General features: G+C 41.4%; 1 protein-coding gene across 1 annotated transcript; it reads left to right on the top strand.

Annotated features, from left to right (window-relative positions):
• The first annotated feature begins 2,172 nt into the window (after nucleotides 1–2,172).
• Nucleotides 2,173–3,799, top strand: tnfa (tumor necrosis factor a (TNF superfamily, member 2)). Its single transcript, XM_031871313.1, has 4 exons — nucleotides 2,173–2,340; nucleotides 2,435–2,462; nucleotides 2,588–2,644; nucleotides 3,027–3,799. Exons 1-4 carry the CDS (start codon nucleotides 2,173–2,175, stop codon nucleotides 3,506–3,508), a joined length of 735 nt encoding a protein of 244 aa, XP_031727173.1. The 3' UTR covers nucleotides 3,509–3,799.
• The last annotated feature ends 11,006 nt before the right edge of the window (nucleotides 3,800–14,805 follow it).

Genomic DNA, 14,805 nt, shown 5'->3' with positions numbered 1-14,805 from the left:
CCGAAATCACTGAACAAATCACCAAACAAATCCCACCACAACTTCTCCCTCTGCATCGATGGCACAACTGTTCCTGCTTCCACACATGTCCGTAACCTTGGGATCATTTTTGATCAAACCCTCTCCTTTGAACGCCACGTCAATCACATCACAAAAAATGATTTAATCTCAAAATGAAATAACAGCCGCTAAAACAAAGGGGAAGAGAAAACAAAGGACAACAGTAAAATGATTACATATATTTGACTACTGCACTTACTTTAGTTGTGTACACATAGTTTTCATATGTAATGTGGTATTACTAGACATGTTGGGTAAATACATTTGGAGTTTTATCCTCCATATAAGGTCAAATATCGTATCCGTTGTTAACTGTTTACAACCTGTCTGATCGTCTGCTTAAGATATATTTTAAACAGCACTAATCATCTTATCTAATAAACCATCAGTGATGTCATTTAGCACCTTAAGGTGATACTCCACCCAAAATATATTTCGAGTATGACAGTTTACGCCACATGAAATGCGGTTGTAAAAAATGTAAAGAATGAAAAGTCTGATCGTCATGACGGAGTCACATGGTTGATTCGAGAGCTGTGATACGACCACAAGCCCTCCTTAACTTGACAACTGCTGCTATTTTGCACAAGCTTCACTTGGTACACTGTTTTATATATAAATTAAATTAAAGCTGTAAATGTTCCTTCTACATTATCTCTAGCAAGAAGGTTGGTTTTCAGGCTTCTTGTGGGATAGAAAAAGGGTTCTCTATAAAACGTGGTGGCAGATAAGCCTGGGGCCACAGAGCTACTGATTACTCTTTGGTGGTGATCCAGATCTGGGATTTCTGCCAAGCGTTTATCATTTGTTATCCATGAAATAAAAAGAGTTACAGAATTGGTTCCATATCTTTAGGGGGTGTATTTGCACGGTCAAGAAGTCAATCTAAACTGAAGTAATAGTGTAGAATGGGTGTTTGTTAGTTTAGCTTCCACTACAGCAGACAGCTGCTCTAAAGGGTGGTTTTGAAATGCTGTAGTATAAATGTTTATAAAATCTGAGTCAATCTGAATTACGTATATCTCTCCCACACTGTCTCCAATAGACACCAAACATCCACACTCATTGTTACGCATCAGAGTCGTTACTGCTACTACATATATAGTATATGTACAGATGCTCTGTGATGTTGTACTAGGCACCATGTTAAACTAAATGACTATGAAAATAACTTTGTTTCAGGTAATCAGACAGTTTAAGTCATACATCGCATCGAAAACGGCAATTCCAATTTTATGTTCCTAAAGGTATATATCATCATCATCAATCATTTAATTCATCTATTTATCATGAAAATATGTTTTATCAGTGTTTGTTTTTACATTCTAAAATATTTCTATTTTGACCCACACATGAAAAGCTGAACTGCGTAGACCCTGCGTTACCATTGGTCTATTAATATATTGTAAATAAAGGAAGTGACACAATGCATGGTAGATATTATCAATGCCACGTCAGTTGCAGTTCATTTGTATTCTGGTAGTGTGAGTCATTTTTGGCAATGTTGGCAAAGAGAGCAGATGTTTTGATGAATAAGTGAATGATGTTTCTGTGGCTTGCTACCCCTCACTTTAACACAATTTCCATATGTGTGACCTACATAGAGATGACCAGTACACCACAACATACATAAACACTCGATTGGGTAAAATGTGCATTTTTTGTTTAAAATTTCAGAGAAAGTGACAAAGTAGAAAGTGTGGTTTCTGTAGGTGCAGTTGGTATGCAGATGTATGGCAGACTGAGTGTAAGGGTGTTTGAGACCATGTCAGGGTGTCACAATGTGTATCCTTGTGTGTGTGTGAATCTCTGGGTGTGTGTGCACTGAGGTGTGAAAGGGGGTTGTGTGTATATGCTCATGGGATAACACAGTCATAAAGATGCTGTGTGTGTAGGAGTGTGTGGTGTGTAAGATCCTCCCCGTCTCTGGGTCTCTCTTCCTCATCAAATCTCCATTCACTCACACTGAGTGACATCACTGGAGTTTCCAGGAGGTAACTGGTTTTAAAAGAGACACTCGCTGAGCGACAGTAGAAGAAGAACGACAGCTCTCAATACAGCTTCGAAGAGCTCAGCTTTACTTGAAGTGATAAAGGGAATTCATTCAAAACAATGGAAGGTGAATGCAAGGTACTACTGGACGCCACTGTCCCCACAGAAGCCAGGAGAGAAACAATACGAGCCAAACCGAGCTCAAAGCAAACCACGGCCCTGCTGGTGTTCACACTCTGCCTTGCGGCTGCTGCTGCTGCTGTCCTCTTCTTCAACAGGCATGCCAAGGTGGGAACACAAGTCTTACATTAGTCTGTGAATTATCGGAGGGACTCACCTGAACATCCTGTAACAGTCTCTTTATCTTTCTCTTCTTGAACAGAGCCCAGGACACGATGAAGACCAATCTGGTGAGAATCTTTCCTTTAATTGACTTAATTTGACCCTTGTTGAGACACTTATTGCTTAGTAAGTGAAAAGTAGAGCTGTTGTGGTATTCCACATATTATAAACTTCTTTCTTATCTTCTTTCCAGATCTTCAACGCACATTGAGGCAGATTTCAAATGTGAGAGCGGCCATTCATTTAGAAGGTAAATATAAGCAATCGATTCAGTATAAAAGAATACCTGGGGCTGTTTGATACATATAACAAGAGCCATGTGAGAAAATTGATCGCAGAGGTATTTTCAATTATTTGGGGCTTTTAGTCTTAACTTTTGGTTTTCTCAGTCCAGTAGGTCTGAAACCAAAGGTTTTTGAGGGGGTTAGAGTTAGTAATCCTTCAGGAAGTTCTAAGGCTGCTCGATTGAGCTCCAGGGCTTCTTTGGGAAGTTCTTGGGGTTACCTCTTATTTATTTATTCCTGAGTCATGTCAAAGACAAACTTCCACTTCATTATGAAGGATAGTAACATTCTTTTCAATCCTCCCTGTCCTTGTTTTCTCCATAATCATCTCTCGATCCCCTTCAACAGGACAATACAACTCTACTATGAAGACCTCGGCGGAATGGAAGAATGCGGTGGACCAGTCCCACTCTCAAGGAGGGCTGAAACTCAACAACAACCAAATTGTGATTCCTCAAAATGGCCTCTACTTCGTTTACAGCCAAGTGTCGTTCCGGGTCAAGTGCAGCAGCAGCGATACTGATGATGCCACCTTGCAGCCCATTGTCCACGTGAGTCACACTGTGAAGCGCTGGTCCAGTTCAATAGGGACTGTGGAACGGACCATCCTGCACTCCATCCGCAGTGTCTGCCAAACGAAAGCCAGCAGCAATCCAGATGAGGAGGGGAGCTGGTTCTCCTCTGTGTACATGGGAGCTGTGTTCAACCTGAGGATGGGGGACAGACTAAGGACGGTGATGGAAGAGAAGATGCTGCCGGGCCTGGAGGAGGAGTCGGGGAAGACATTCTTTGGTGTGTTTGCGTTGTCAGGACAGCTGACTGACATCTAGAGGGCTCCACTGTGAGGCCTATAGCCAGTCTCTGCAACTTTCAGAAGAGACTTCACACCCAAACCTTTAGCAAGTCATTTAAAGTGTTCAAGTAAACCAAGCTCAGTTAACTGTAGCAATGGACAAGGAGATCACTGTAATGTATTACCATAGATATCTCTATGGGTCTATAATGTTATGTACTATGTACTCGCCTTAGTGTCGATACCTTTTGATATACTCTATATTTCTACAGATGTATTACAACTACTGCGTATTTATTGTGTTACTACAGGCTGACAGAAGATTTTAAAGGATGTATTTATTCAACATAACATTGATATTTATTTTATTTATGTATTTATTTATATTTTCAGTATTTGGGCTGGATTTTATACATAATTTATTTTATTTATTGATTATTATTGATTATTGATCAGCTGTTTGTCACTGTATTTTTTATTGATATTTTCAAATAATGCCATGGTGCCTGTGGTGCTGTATAAATGTTTGAATAAAAATGTTTTTGAAAAGGAAAGTATGAATGCAAGGTTTGTGGTTTGTGTTAGAACTACAATGTTGAACTAAGAAATGTAAAAAACAAAAACAAACCAACAATTAGTTGAATGCAGGGGTTGTCGACTGTTGGAAGAAAATATCAAATGCCGGTTGGGAGGAAGTTGCAGCATTATGGTTAAATTGTAAACCGCAGGGCAATAGAACCACAGTGTTCTATGGCCTCTGTGCACTGTGAAAGAGGCTGTAACACGTTTCCTTAAAACATAAAATAAATCTAGTAAATAAAGCACAGAGAAGCTCAGATAAAATCAGAGAGAGAGAGAGAGCTACTTCATTCTCTGCTCAGGTAGACATTACTACACTATATCTTTACACAGACAATAGTTGTTTGGTCGTATATTGATGCTCAGAATATCAAATTCAGCACCTTTAAACACTTGGTAGCGCAGACAGGTTGCTCTTCTGCAGCTTTTGTCAACATGTACAATGGTTTCTAACAATATCCCAGTTCCACAGCCTAGAAAAAGGTACCACAGAATACATAAAACCCTCTTAAACCTCCCCTTGAGCATAATCAGTGTCTCTGCTGATGTCCACCCCAATGCTCAGTGTGTTCTGAAAACATTTTTGTCAACATTTTGTATGGCCAAATACACTTCTGTTTGTTGCCAGTTGCCTTGGTATTACATAAGATACCATGACTTGCCGTTGCTGGCTCTGTATTTAACTTTACAGTGTAGCGAGAGAGTTTCCAGGGGAGTAAAAGTTCCTCAACAGCTACACTGAGTGGAAGTGAGGAGGGGAAGTCCCTGGTAATCATGGTAATCCCCCTACTTCCTCCTCCAGCAGCCTACAGAGCGACACCTGACACCAGCGGTGGAAAGGTGGACAGCGGGGTTGGTTAGCACAGTGGGGACACCGCCTTTTTAGCAAGTTTCGGTGATTCACCATGTTCAAACTCAGCAGACCCTCTTCACTTTCAAACTAAAAGTGGGAACCTTCTGACTATTCTCACTATACTCATATTTTATTCACAGTTTTGAAATCTACAGTGTGCAAGTATGTTTGGCTCTTTTTTATGTTCCTTCTACGATACTGTTTTTAGATATGCCACATACAAAAAAAATGATTAAATTATTTTCTGGCCCATCAGTTGATGCTAGAGTTAGCTGTATGACTTTTTGTTGGTAGTGAGCTCACGAATCCAAAGTGTGTCTGCTTCACCTGGGGCACCTGGGACACTGTTGTTTACAGTTCCTTGTTACAAAGAGCAGTTAAAAACAAGACAAAGGCTTGTCCTAACAGAAAAGGACCCACTGTGATGTCACTGAGTGAATCAAGTTGTAGCCAGTCAGAAACCATTGTTTGCTAAATCTCATATCTCAGTAATTTATGAAAATATAATAATATTCTATCTATTTTTTCTCAAAGAAATCTGTGAACAAGAGACATTGTAATTATAAGGTGTTCAAATTTAGATTGTAATATTTCTAATTTTATATTTTATCAGAGAAAGATGTCTGAAACATTTCTACCCACTGTCCCAACTTTCCCTTCCCACTGTGCCCCTTCCAACTGTCCCAACCGTCCCCCTAGCCAGTGTGGTGAGAGGTAGACGGGAGGTTGTTTAAAGTTACGTTGACAGCCAATAGTTAGAGCACAACAACGCCACCTTAGGAATTGCGCCTAAGGATTCACTTTTCCCACACAGTATCAGGATTCAGAGGACACTTCAGGTTCATTGTACAGATTGGCATGAGACGTGGTTCCAATCCAAAAATAATCTTTATTACTGTATATCACAATACTAATTCACCGTTACGGTTTACACAAAAAAATACTAAAAGAGCCGTTATACATTTATTTAAAAGAGGACTGCGGCTTACCAGTGGCGAGGTGGACCAGTGCAGGTGAGGATCCCAACAGAGGAGGCACCCCGATCACACGTGTACACAACACTCACACAACCACACGTGAGGGTTCCTAACCAGGGGCACACCAAACTACACAGCACACGAAGGGAGACACCAACACCCGGAGGCACCAACCCCACCACCTTGGCTTGGCAGGTCCTACAGGGACAAAGGACACAATTACAAAAAGGCTCTGGTTCTCAGAAAAGAAAATCAAACAAAAGAAAATCAAACAAAAGGAAAAAAATAAAAGACAAAACAACAAAAATAGCTCAGGTTAACTGATCAGCCAGGGGAGGGGGGGGTGATCAGTAACCCAATTTATATAAACTAAAGGCCAGAGTGGGCCTTAACATCCCTGGTCAGAATACACATGGCTCAAGGATGGCTCAAGGTAAAAAGAGGTTGTTCTCATTAAAAACAAGGGTGCTGCTGACAGCAAACAGCACAAGATAGGGGCACAGTGCTGACAATAGCAGCGTCAGACCCTGTAGGCCACACAGCGCAGGTCCGGGTAGACGAACCCAGTAGGCCAAAGCCGTTAGTTGAACACGCCTGTAGGCAAAACACCGGTAAACAAAACAGCAGCGTCCTTGAACGTAAGCCGAGTTAGATGTAGCCGCTTTCTGGCGGCGTTCCGCTCGAACCCAACCAAAAGTCCCCTGTGATACGGGATGACATAGAATTAATAGAATAATTATTAACACCAAAGTATATAAACTAACAGAATAAAATCACCTTACCGATCAGGCAATATGCGTCGGCTCCAGAAGGGGGGAGGAGGGTAGCTATATAAGCAAGACGCGGTTACTAACAGAACACCAGAGTACAATCAAATCAAGACCTAATTGAGACTCACCGACAGATTCGCAGGTGAGTCACCTGTACAGGACGAGGGGAGCCCCAGAGATAGTCTCCAAAATAATGAAAGCCAATATAACACAGAACAGTGTGACCGGGAGAAACAATGCTGCTGCATTCTTGCATACCTGCACAGCGGCAGATGTCCGGCAGACCGGAAGTGGGACAGGCGTTTGACGTCAGAAGGGAGCCAAGGCAATCCCCGTCGCATTTATATGATGCTCGCCCACCGTGATTGGCTAGTGTTGGCCTTGTAATTAAAAGGGACACCGAGGCCCTGCGAATGGTAAAAGCTCCCTTCTGCTACACCAGTGTCCAAACTGTCCCTACCACTGTCCCAACCAACCCTACCAATCGGCCCTACCCACTATGACTTTACCAACTGTCCCAATGATCCCCATATAGTCTCCCAACCAACCCTATCCACTGTCCCAGCTGTCCCTACCCACTGTCCCTACCAAACCTACCAACCAACCCTACCCACTGTGACCCTAGCATCTGTCCCAACTGTCCATACACACTGTCCCAACCAGTATGAAGGCAAATCACTGCCAAAATCCGAGACCGCAAATGAGATACACGCGCGCGTGTATAGAGGTCCCGTGCGTGCAACTCAAACAGCTGCCAGGTATATTACTTTGGTGAGCGCTTTTACATCACTCCGCGGAGAAAACCATGCTTTGAGGGTGAGGAGCGTCCCCTAGCGCGCGACTAATATCACTGCTCTTCTGCTTGTGAAACTTTAACCTGCTCATGTTACCGGCACCAGACCTAGGGGAAATCTGGACCGGCAGCAAAGGTTACACAGGCTAGGAAGCACTGTGTAGCCAATAGATCTAACTGTGGATTAATACACAGAGAGGACCAACGTTAGCGTCATGCTCAGGCCAGAGCTAGTTTTATTCTGAACTGCATTGCAGATCATAACATTTCACAATTTACACAACATGGTGTGAACAAATTCAAATTAATTCAAATATATTTCACATCCAGTTCTACTAACATTTAACAACTACGGTGTAACACTGAAGTTCACGGACAGAACTAGCTTGGTAGCATTACAACGTTCGTCAGAACAATTAGTGACAAAATATAGCTAACTACATTTATCACACATCTCCAATCATGTTAAAGCATTACTGAATATTTAACTGCATTTACATTTCATCATAACCCAAGTTAAGGACAGAAAAACAAGTTTTGCATACATGTGGATTAATACAGAGAGAGGACCAACGTTAGCATCATGCTCAGGGCAGAGCTAGTTTTATTCTGAGCTGCGCATGAGCGGAGCCTGTAGCTACGTTTTCTCTAATGCAGAGGTCTTCAACAGGGGGTCCGCGGAGGTACTACAGGGGGTCTGCGAAATTTTTGGTTGATTAGACAATTTAAAAATAAAAATAGAAATTAAATTTATTTTTCCTCTAAACATGAATCTGTCCATTATTTTAATAGTTCAGTATTGTATGAAAGATAACAGGTATCTTTATGCATGGCAGTGGCACTAACATTTATGTTTAAAATAAAAACATCAATTTGAATAGCTTGTATGCATGATTATCATGCAATTAACAGACGATGTTGATGTTGGCATTGGTATCAGCTGACAAGGTGTGTTTATAAATGGCAGCGGCAGGGCCACCCTACTCACTGTACCTTGCACATGTTTAAAATAAAAACATGACTATATGAACCTGTGTATTATTTGAATAGCTTAGTATTGAATGCACAATAAAGAGGTATATACGGTAGGCCCATTTAATATAAAACACAATGTTATACAATATATATAGTCGGGGGTCCCTGCTCCATCTCTCTATCAGTTTGGGGGTCCTTGGCCTGAAAAACGTTGAAGACCCCTGCTCTAATGGATCCACAGCAGCACCAAAGCGCCATCTACTGACGTGATCGTGTATTACCTCAATATAAAGTTTGAAAGAGTGTTAGACCTGAGCCAGTCCTAACTATAAACCTGAGCCAGCTTTAACTATAAGCCTGAGCCAGCCCCAACTATAAACCTGAGCCAGTCCTAACTATAAACCTGAGCCAGCTCTAACTATAAGCCTGAGCCAGCCCTAACTATAAACCTGAGCCAGCCCCAACTATAAACCTGAGCCAGCCCTAACTATAAACCTGAGTCAGCCCTAACTATAAACCTGAGCCAGCCCTAACTATAAACCTGAGCCAGTCCTAACTATACACCTGAGCCAGCTCTAACTATAAACCTGAGCCAGTCCTAACTATAAGCGTTATCAAAGAGGAAAGCCTTCAGCCTACTCTTAAATGTGGTGAGTGTGTCTGCCCCCCGGACTGAAGCTGGTTCCACAGAAGAGGATCTTGATAACTGAATGCTCTCCCATCCTACTTTTTAAGACTCTAGAATAACAAGTAACCCTGAATTTAGGGAGTGCAGCTCTCTAGTTGGATAATATGGTACTATAAACTCCCTAGGATATGATGGTGTCTGACCAATCAGGGCTTTGTAGGTGAGGAGAAGGATTTTAAAATATATTCTAGATGTTACAGGGAGTCAGTGCACAGAAGCTAATACAGGAGTAACATGATCTCTTTTTTTAGTTTTTGTTAATACATGTGCTGCAGCATTCTGGATCAGCTGGAGAGATTTAAGCGACCGATTAGAGCAGCCTGATAATAAGGAATTGCAGTAATCTAGTCTAGAGGTAACAAATGCATGAACTAATTTTTCTGCATCGCTTTGAGACAGGATGTGCATAATTTTTGCAATGTAACATGAGTGAAAAGAGGTCACAAACAGATCACGCAGGTTCCTCTATGTATGCATCAAGTCTGTGGCCAAGACAGCTGACTAACTAATCGATATCCACATTAAATGTTTCTCTTTGAATTTCCTTCTCCCATCACTAAAATTGAATTTTCTGCACTAGTCAGCTTACATTTTTTGGTGCTTGCTGCTGCGCTGTAGATCGTGTTTGTAGCACACACTATTTATACAGCCAACGCTGCCATTTTAAATTCTGCAAAACAATCTCTTTGTACTGACACAAAATCGCACCAAGACCAAAGAAGTTACACTGCTGTCATGAGATCTATGTCCGCTTTTTGAAGCTGCAAACTTGTCATTTTGAATACAGTAAGAATATTATTCCAGATATTAACCACAGATGCAGTTTCCAGTTTCTCTAATTGTGTGTTGAGTGTGCTGGCTTCTCTTCCGGTGTCTCTTTTCTCATTTTCATCTGCAGCTATGCTCTCTAATGCCTCTCTTATTTTACTGTAGTTTTGCCAAATAGCTTTAGTGGCGGCAGCTCGGCAGCTCCACCAAGTGTTTGATAGTGACTTTAATGTTAAGTCTATATAGATATCAGAGATCCTAAAAACTCACCTCCACCCATGTGTAGATGCAGATCAGAATGTGTACACAGATTGCAGTAAATCAAAATACTGTCCCACCTCTGGACTGCTGGCCTCTATGCTGTTTACACCTGCTAAGTTTAGAGAACACAAGGCACAACATTGATTAATGGGTTTCTTTGCTTCAAGTGTGCCTGCAGTCCACTGTACCGCCCCGACATATTGCTGGCATTATCAAATGATTGGCCTCTATAATTCGAAAAGTCCAGCCCAAGATTGTCCACCATGGCAACCACACAATCTCAATTTACCAAACTTTGTCCTGTATGGCTTTAAATTGGCTCAAACGCCAGAAAACATACTAGTTGTACCTTGTTTGCTAACGGATGTTAACAGATCGACATGAGATAGGTAATAACAGAAAAATATTTTGCATGACAAAGCTCCTCTGCAATTACTTGCCTGTTTTTTTCTCCCATTAAGTCAATGAACTCTTCACATGTTGACGATAAGTAAGACAAGCTGTTTTAATGGGTCTATTAACTCTAAAATCCCCAAATAGTTTTCGTTATACAGCAAATTCCAGGAGCTCATTATTTCCTGTGAATGCCAGTCAGCCATTCTCATGGCTAGCTGTCCGTTGGGCAGTTGAGTGTTCAACATGTCGTTTGTTAATGAAGAAAAGCGGCCACCTGGACCACTGTCTCTTGCCCATACAGGGTGTTCCGCTCATCGGTTGGGAAACGAAGATGCCCCTCTTTCAATAACAACCGTTTGTATTTGTCACTGGATATATTTCCCTACAGCAAAGGATCGGTAACAGTCTCACACCAGGAGTAGTCTTCACCCCCTCTCTGATTATGTACTACGCTCCGGTCAAGTTCATCTTCAGCTGCCAGCACTGTATCTTTTCCCTCAACAGGCGATGTGAGAGGGCTGGTAGTGCTGCTCGCATGATGCACTGTGGAATGCAGGCTTCCTGCGTGACTCGAGCTCTGCGTGCTTGGGCTAGCAGTGCAGGCCTTAGCATGATTACAATTAGAATCTACGTTTACGCTTTGCCGACCCGCTAGGCGCTCGTCATGTTCACTGACCTACAGCCTACGTCACTGGGCCTGCGACATTATGACATTGGTGATTTAACTCTTTCATAATCAGACAGCATTTTCAAAATCACATTTATCATTCCAATTTTTTTAAAACAAAAATACTTTACATAAAAAAATTAATTTTTTAGGCCAAGGGCTCCCCATTGGCTCAGGGCCCTGGGTACGAGCCCACTTTGCCTATGGTAATCTGCAGTAATCTGTCTATGGTCCAGGGGAGGAAAATTCTACAGACACCTGTCTCTGTTCTGGGATCAAATTATTTTCATCAGTGTTCAAGTAGTCTGTGAGCAATGTAAGGTTATTTGATGTCGATACAAAAGTGTCCCAACCGACCCAGCTCCCCTGGTGGGAAATCAGGGCTTTAGATTTAGATTTATTTATTTTGCACAATTCAAACAATAACATTTAAAATAATCAAACATAACAGAGATAAATGAATATCACAGTGCAGGAAGAGACAGAAAGCCAACTGGGCTTATTTGAAGCCTCCACCTATATAATATTAAAATTTTACAAAATTACAAAGATAAAATTAAACATGCATAAGACATTACATTACAACAAAGAAAGAAAGAACAGAAAAAGAAAAAAATAATGTAATTGTGTGGAGTGTGTGTGAGCATGTGTGTGCATGTGAGAGTAAGCGTGGGCTTGTGCTTGTTCAGGGATGTTGGTTTATACACCTGCAGTAACTCATAAGCAATGGTAATGCTACAAGTCCCTATGAGTGAAACAACTCTAAATGTAATATAACAGCTAAAACAAGAAAGACATGAATACTAATACATAAAAAAAAACTGTTACAAAACAGCAATTAGATTTTCTTTTAGGCATCTTTTAAAACATTTTATAGAGGGACATTTTTTTGTTAGGTCGGAAAAGTCATTCCATAATTTGGTTCTCCTAAATCTTATTGAAAATTGACCTCTGCTAGTCAGTAATTTAGGAGGATGAAGATGTGAAGATTGACGAGTTGAGTAAGAGTGAACCTGTGAATTGGATTTATAGTATGTCTTGAAATGATGAGGAATATTCCTTCACCTGAAAGTATCTTATAAATGAAAACACAAGTTTGTGAAATATTGATGTCATAAATAGTAAGAATCTGCAATTTCTTAAATAGAGGAGCAGAAGAGAAGTGTGACTCTGATCGGGTTGCGATCCTAACAAAACGTTTCTGGAGGACCAACACTTTTTGCAGAGTAGTAGGAAAAGTACTCGCCCAAACTACATTACAATATGAAACATATGGATAAATGATACTGTAATAAAGAATAAGGAGACAGTTTGCAGAAACAAGATGCAGATTGTAGAGTTAGGCTCAGACCTTGGGGTGAAGTTACACTTTAATGACTGTACTCAATGCGTTGCAAACAATGCAGCTTGTGTCAGTGCAGCACCTTCCCAACCACAACCTGGAGAGCACCCAGTGTGGTTGAAACTGATCTGATCTTTCCTTTATTTGACTAGTTTGATGATGTAATGCTCCACTGGCGCTAGTTTCTATTTCTGTAGTGTGTTGTTACCTTAACAAGACTAACAGTCTACAACAGGGGCGTTTCTAGGAATTGAGTGGTCTGGGGCTAAGCCCACACTATCTGGAGCTGAGGCAAGGCTCTCGAGTGGTAACTGCTGTTCTGCCTGGAACACTACTGCTGAAAATGTATTTAATTTGACTGCATTGTATGACTACTGCAAGTATAACACTTCACTTGAAATTTAATTTCTAATGGTAATGTTAAGAATTTGCCTTGGACAAAATGGACACCGCATTAACCAATAGAACTGTCTATGTCTATCCGTTGCCATACAGGGAGATGCAGAAATGATTCAATTCAATTTTAAAGCTCAGGGAGAGAGGAGGATCCTCGATCAGGATGGACAGAATGCAGAAGATGTCATGTGTACAGAATACAATTACAACAAAGTCAATCCAAATGACAGAAATTATACATAGAATATTAGCTGAATAATAATAGAAAAATACATGAACTGTATAATGACAGACACCCAGAGCAAAACTGGTACAAAACTGGTATTTAGTTGATTAGTAGTTCAATGTATTATGATTTTTGTAACACTCTCAGTGTCATTAAGTTACCGTATCACCTTTTCTCTTCCATTCTATATTTTATGAGTTGTATCTTATTGCAGAGCGAGCCTATTGTATTGTCTAACACATTATGTTATGTACTGTGCTACATATCACTAATACAACCAATACAAATGAAAATACAATTGTAAAATAAAAATGAAAAAGACAAATAAAACTGAACAGACTCTTTCTTCTTTCAGGCCATCACTCTGATGAACATTTGAATCTGTTTTTCTTTAACATACACATCTGTCACAGTCAATATAAATCCAATGTGCTGTATATACAGTACAGGGCTTGGCGTTATGCTCTAGTACTGCTCTAGTACTGCTGATTTTCCATTGTTTTTTGGATTATAGCTGAAAATAAGCACTGTGGCAAACACATTTTTGTTCAGCACAAATGAACCCCACTTTAATGATTTTTGGAGCATGAATGCAATCACCAGAAGTAAAAAAACGAACGATAGGCTATTAACAAACTACACCACATCCGCATGAGTGAGTATACACAACGAGGCTGTGAAGGAGGACCAGTTGTCATCATGACATTTAGTCTTATTTTGCTTTTCTTTAAGAAACTTAAAAACCTTAAAATCAAACCAAAAACCCATTCAAAAAAACCTAAGAGGGAACCGGATGTGTAAAAACGTTGACTCATTTCTGGGTTTTAGGACTCATTTCCACAGAACTCTATAGACATCTTTACATGTAACGGATTGTACATGGACCCAATTGCAGCACACACGATTCCAGGAACCGTTGGCTTTTATTATAAACTCAACAGGTACAGACTGACACATCAAAGTCTCTGGCAGAGTAGCAGAAATGTAATATCCAATATTATTGTCATCAGACATATCCATCTCGACCTCCTTCTCCTCAGCATCAGTGGGTGAGTTGTCCCCGCCAGAAGACGGCTCCTCTTCATCCTCCCCAACATCTGAAGTTACAGATGGAAGAGGGTGAGCAGAGTCTAGCTGGGTAGCCCCAGTGGGCACAGAGGCCTTGGAGGGCTGGTCAGGATGGAACTCCTGATGACAGGGGCATCCAGAATGTGTCGAGCTGGGACCCAGGATCTTTCTTCTGGACTGTAGCCCTCCCAGTTGACCAGGTATTGCAGGCCTCTCCCAGCGAACCGTGTAGGTAAGACCTCCATCGATGAATCGAGGTGGCGGTGGAGGCTGAGCAGCAGGAACCAGTGGACTCTCTCGAACCAGCTTCACCTTGGAGACGTGGAATGACGGGTGGACCCGCATGGAACGGGGCAGCTTGAGCCTCACTGCTGCAGGATTGATGACCTTCTGGATCTCGAATGGGCCAATGAACCTGGGTTCCAACTTCTTAGACTCTACCCGCAAGGGTAGGTCCCGGGGTGACAACCACACTTTCTGGCCAACCTGGTAGATCGGGGCTTTGGTGCAGCGCTGGTTGGCTGAGCGGAGGAGCACTGCTCTGGCTTCGGCCCAGGTACGGCGGCGGACGAAGG

The sequence above is a fragment of the Anarrhichthys ocellatus genome, unplaced genomic scaffold, assembly GCF_004355925.1.
Source record: "Anarrhichthys ocellatus isolate YVR2014 unplaced genomic scaffold, GSC_Weel_1.0 scaffold57, whole genome shotgun sequence".
Classification (NCBI taxonomy): Eukaryota; Metazoa; Chordata; class Actinopteri; order Perciformes; family Anarhichadidae; genus Anarrhichthys; species Anarrhichthys ocellatus.
Note: the sequence above shows the minus strand (reverse complement) of the source record. Positions and strands in the feature narration are given on the sequence as shown.

Bases quoted from the DNA above. Each gene is read 5' to 3' on its own strand.
- tnfa (XM_031871313.1), top strand. From the start codon at position 2,173: ATGGAAGGTGAATGCAAGGTACTACTGGACGCCACTGTCCCCACAGAA. The intron at 2,341-2,434 runs GTGGGAACACAA...CTTCTTGAACAG, and splicing joins TCTTCAACAGGCATGCCAAG to AGCCCAGGACACGATGAAGA. The intron at 2,645-3,026 runs GTAAATATAAGC...CCCCTTCAACAG, and splicing joins AGCGGCCATTCATTTAGAAG to GACAATACAACTCTACTATG.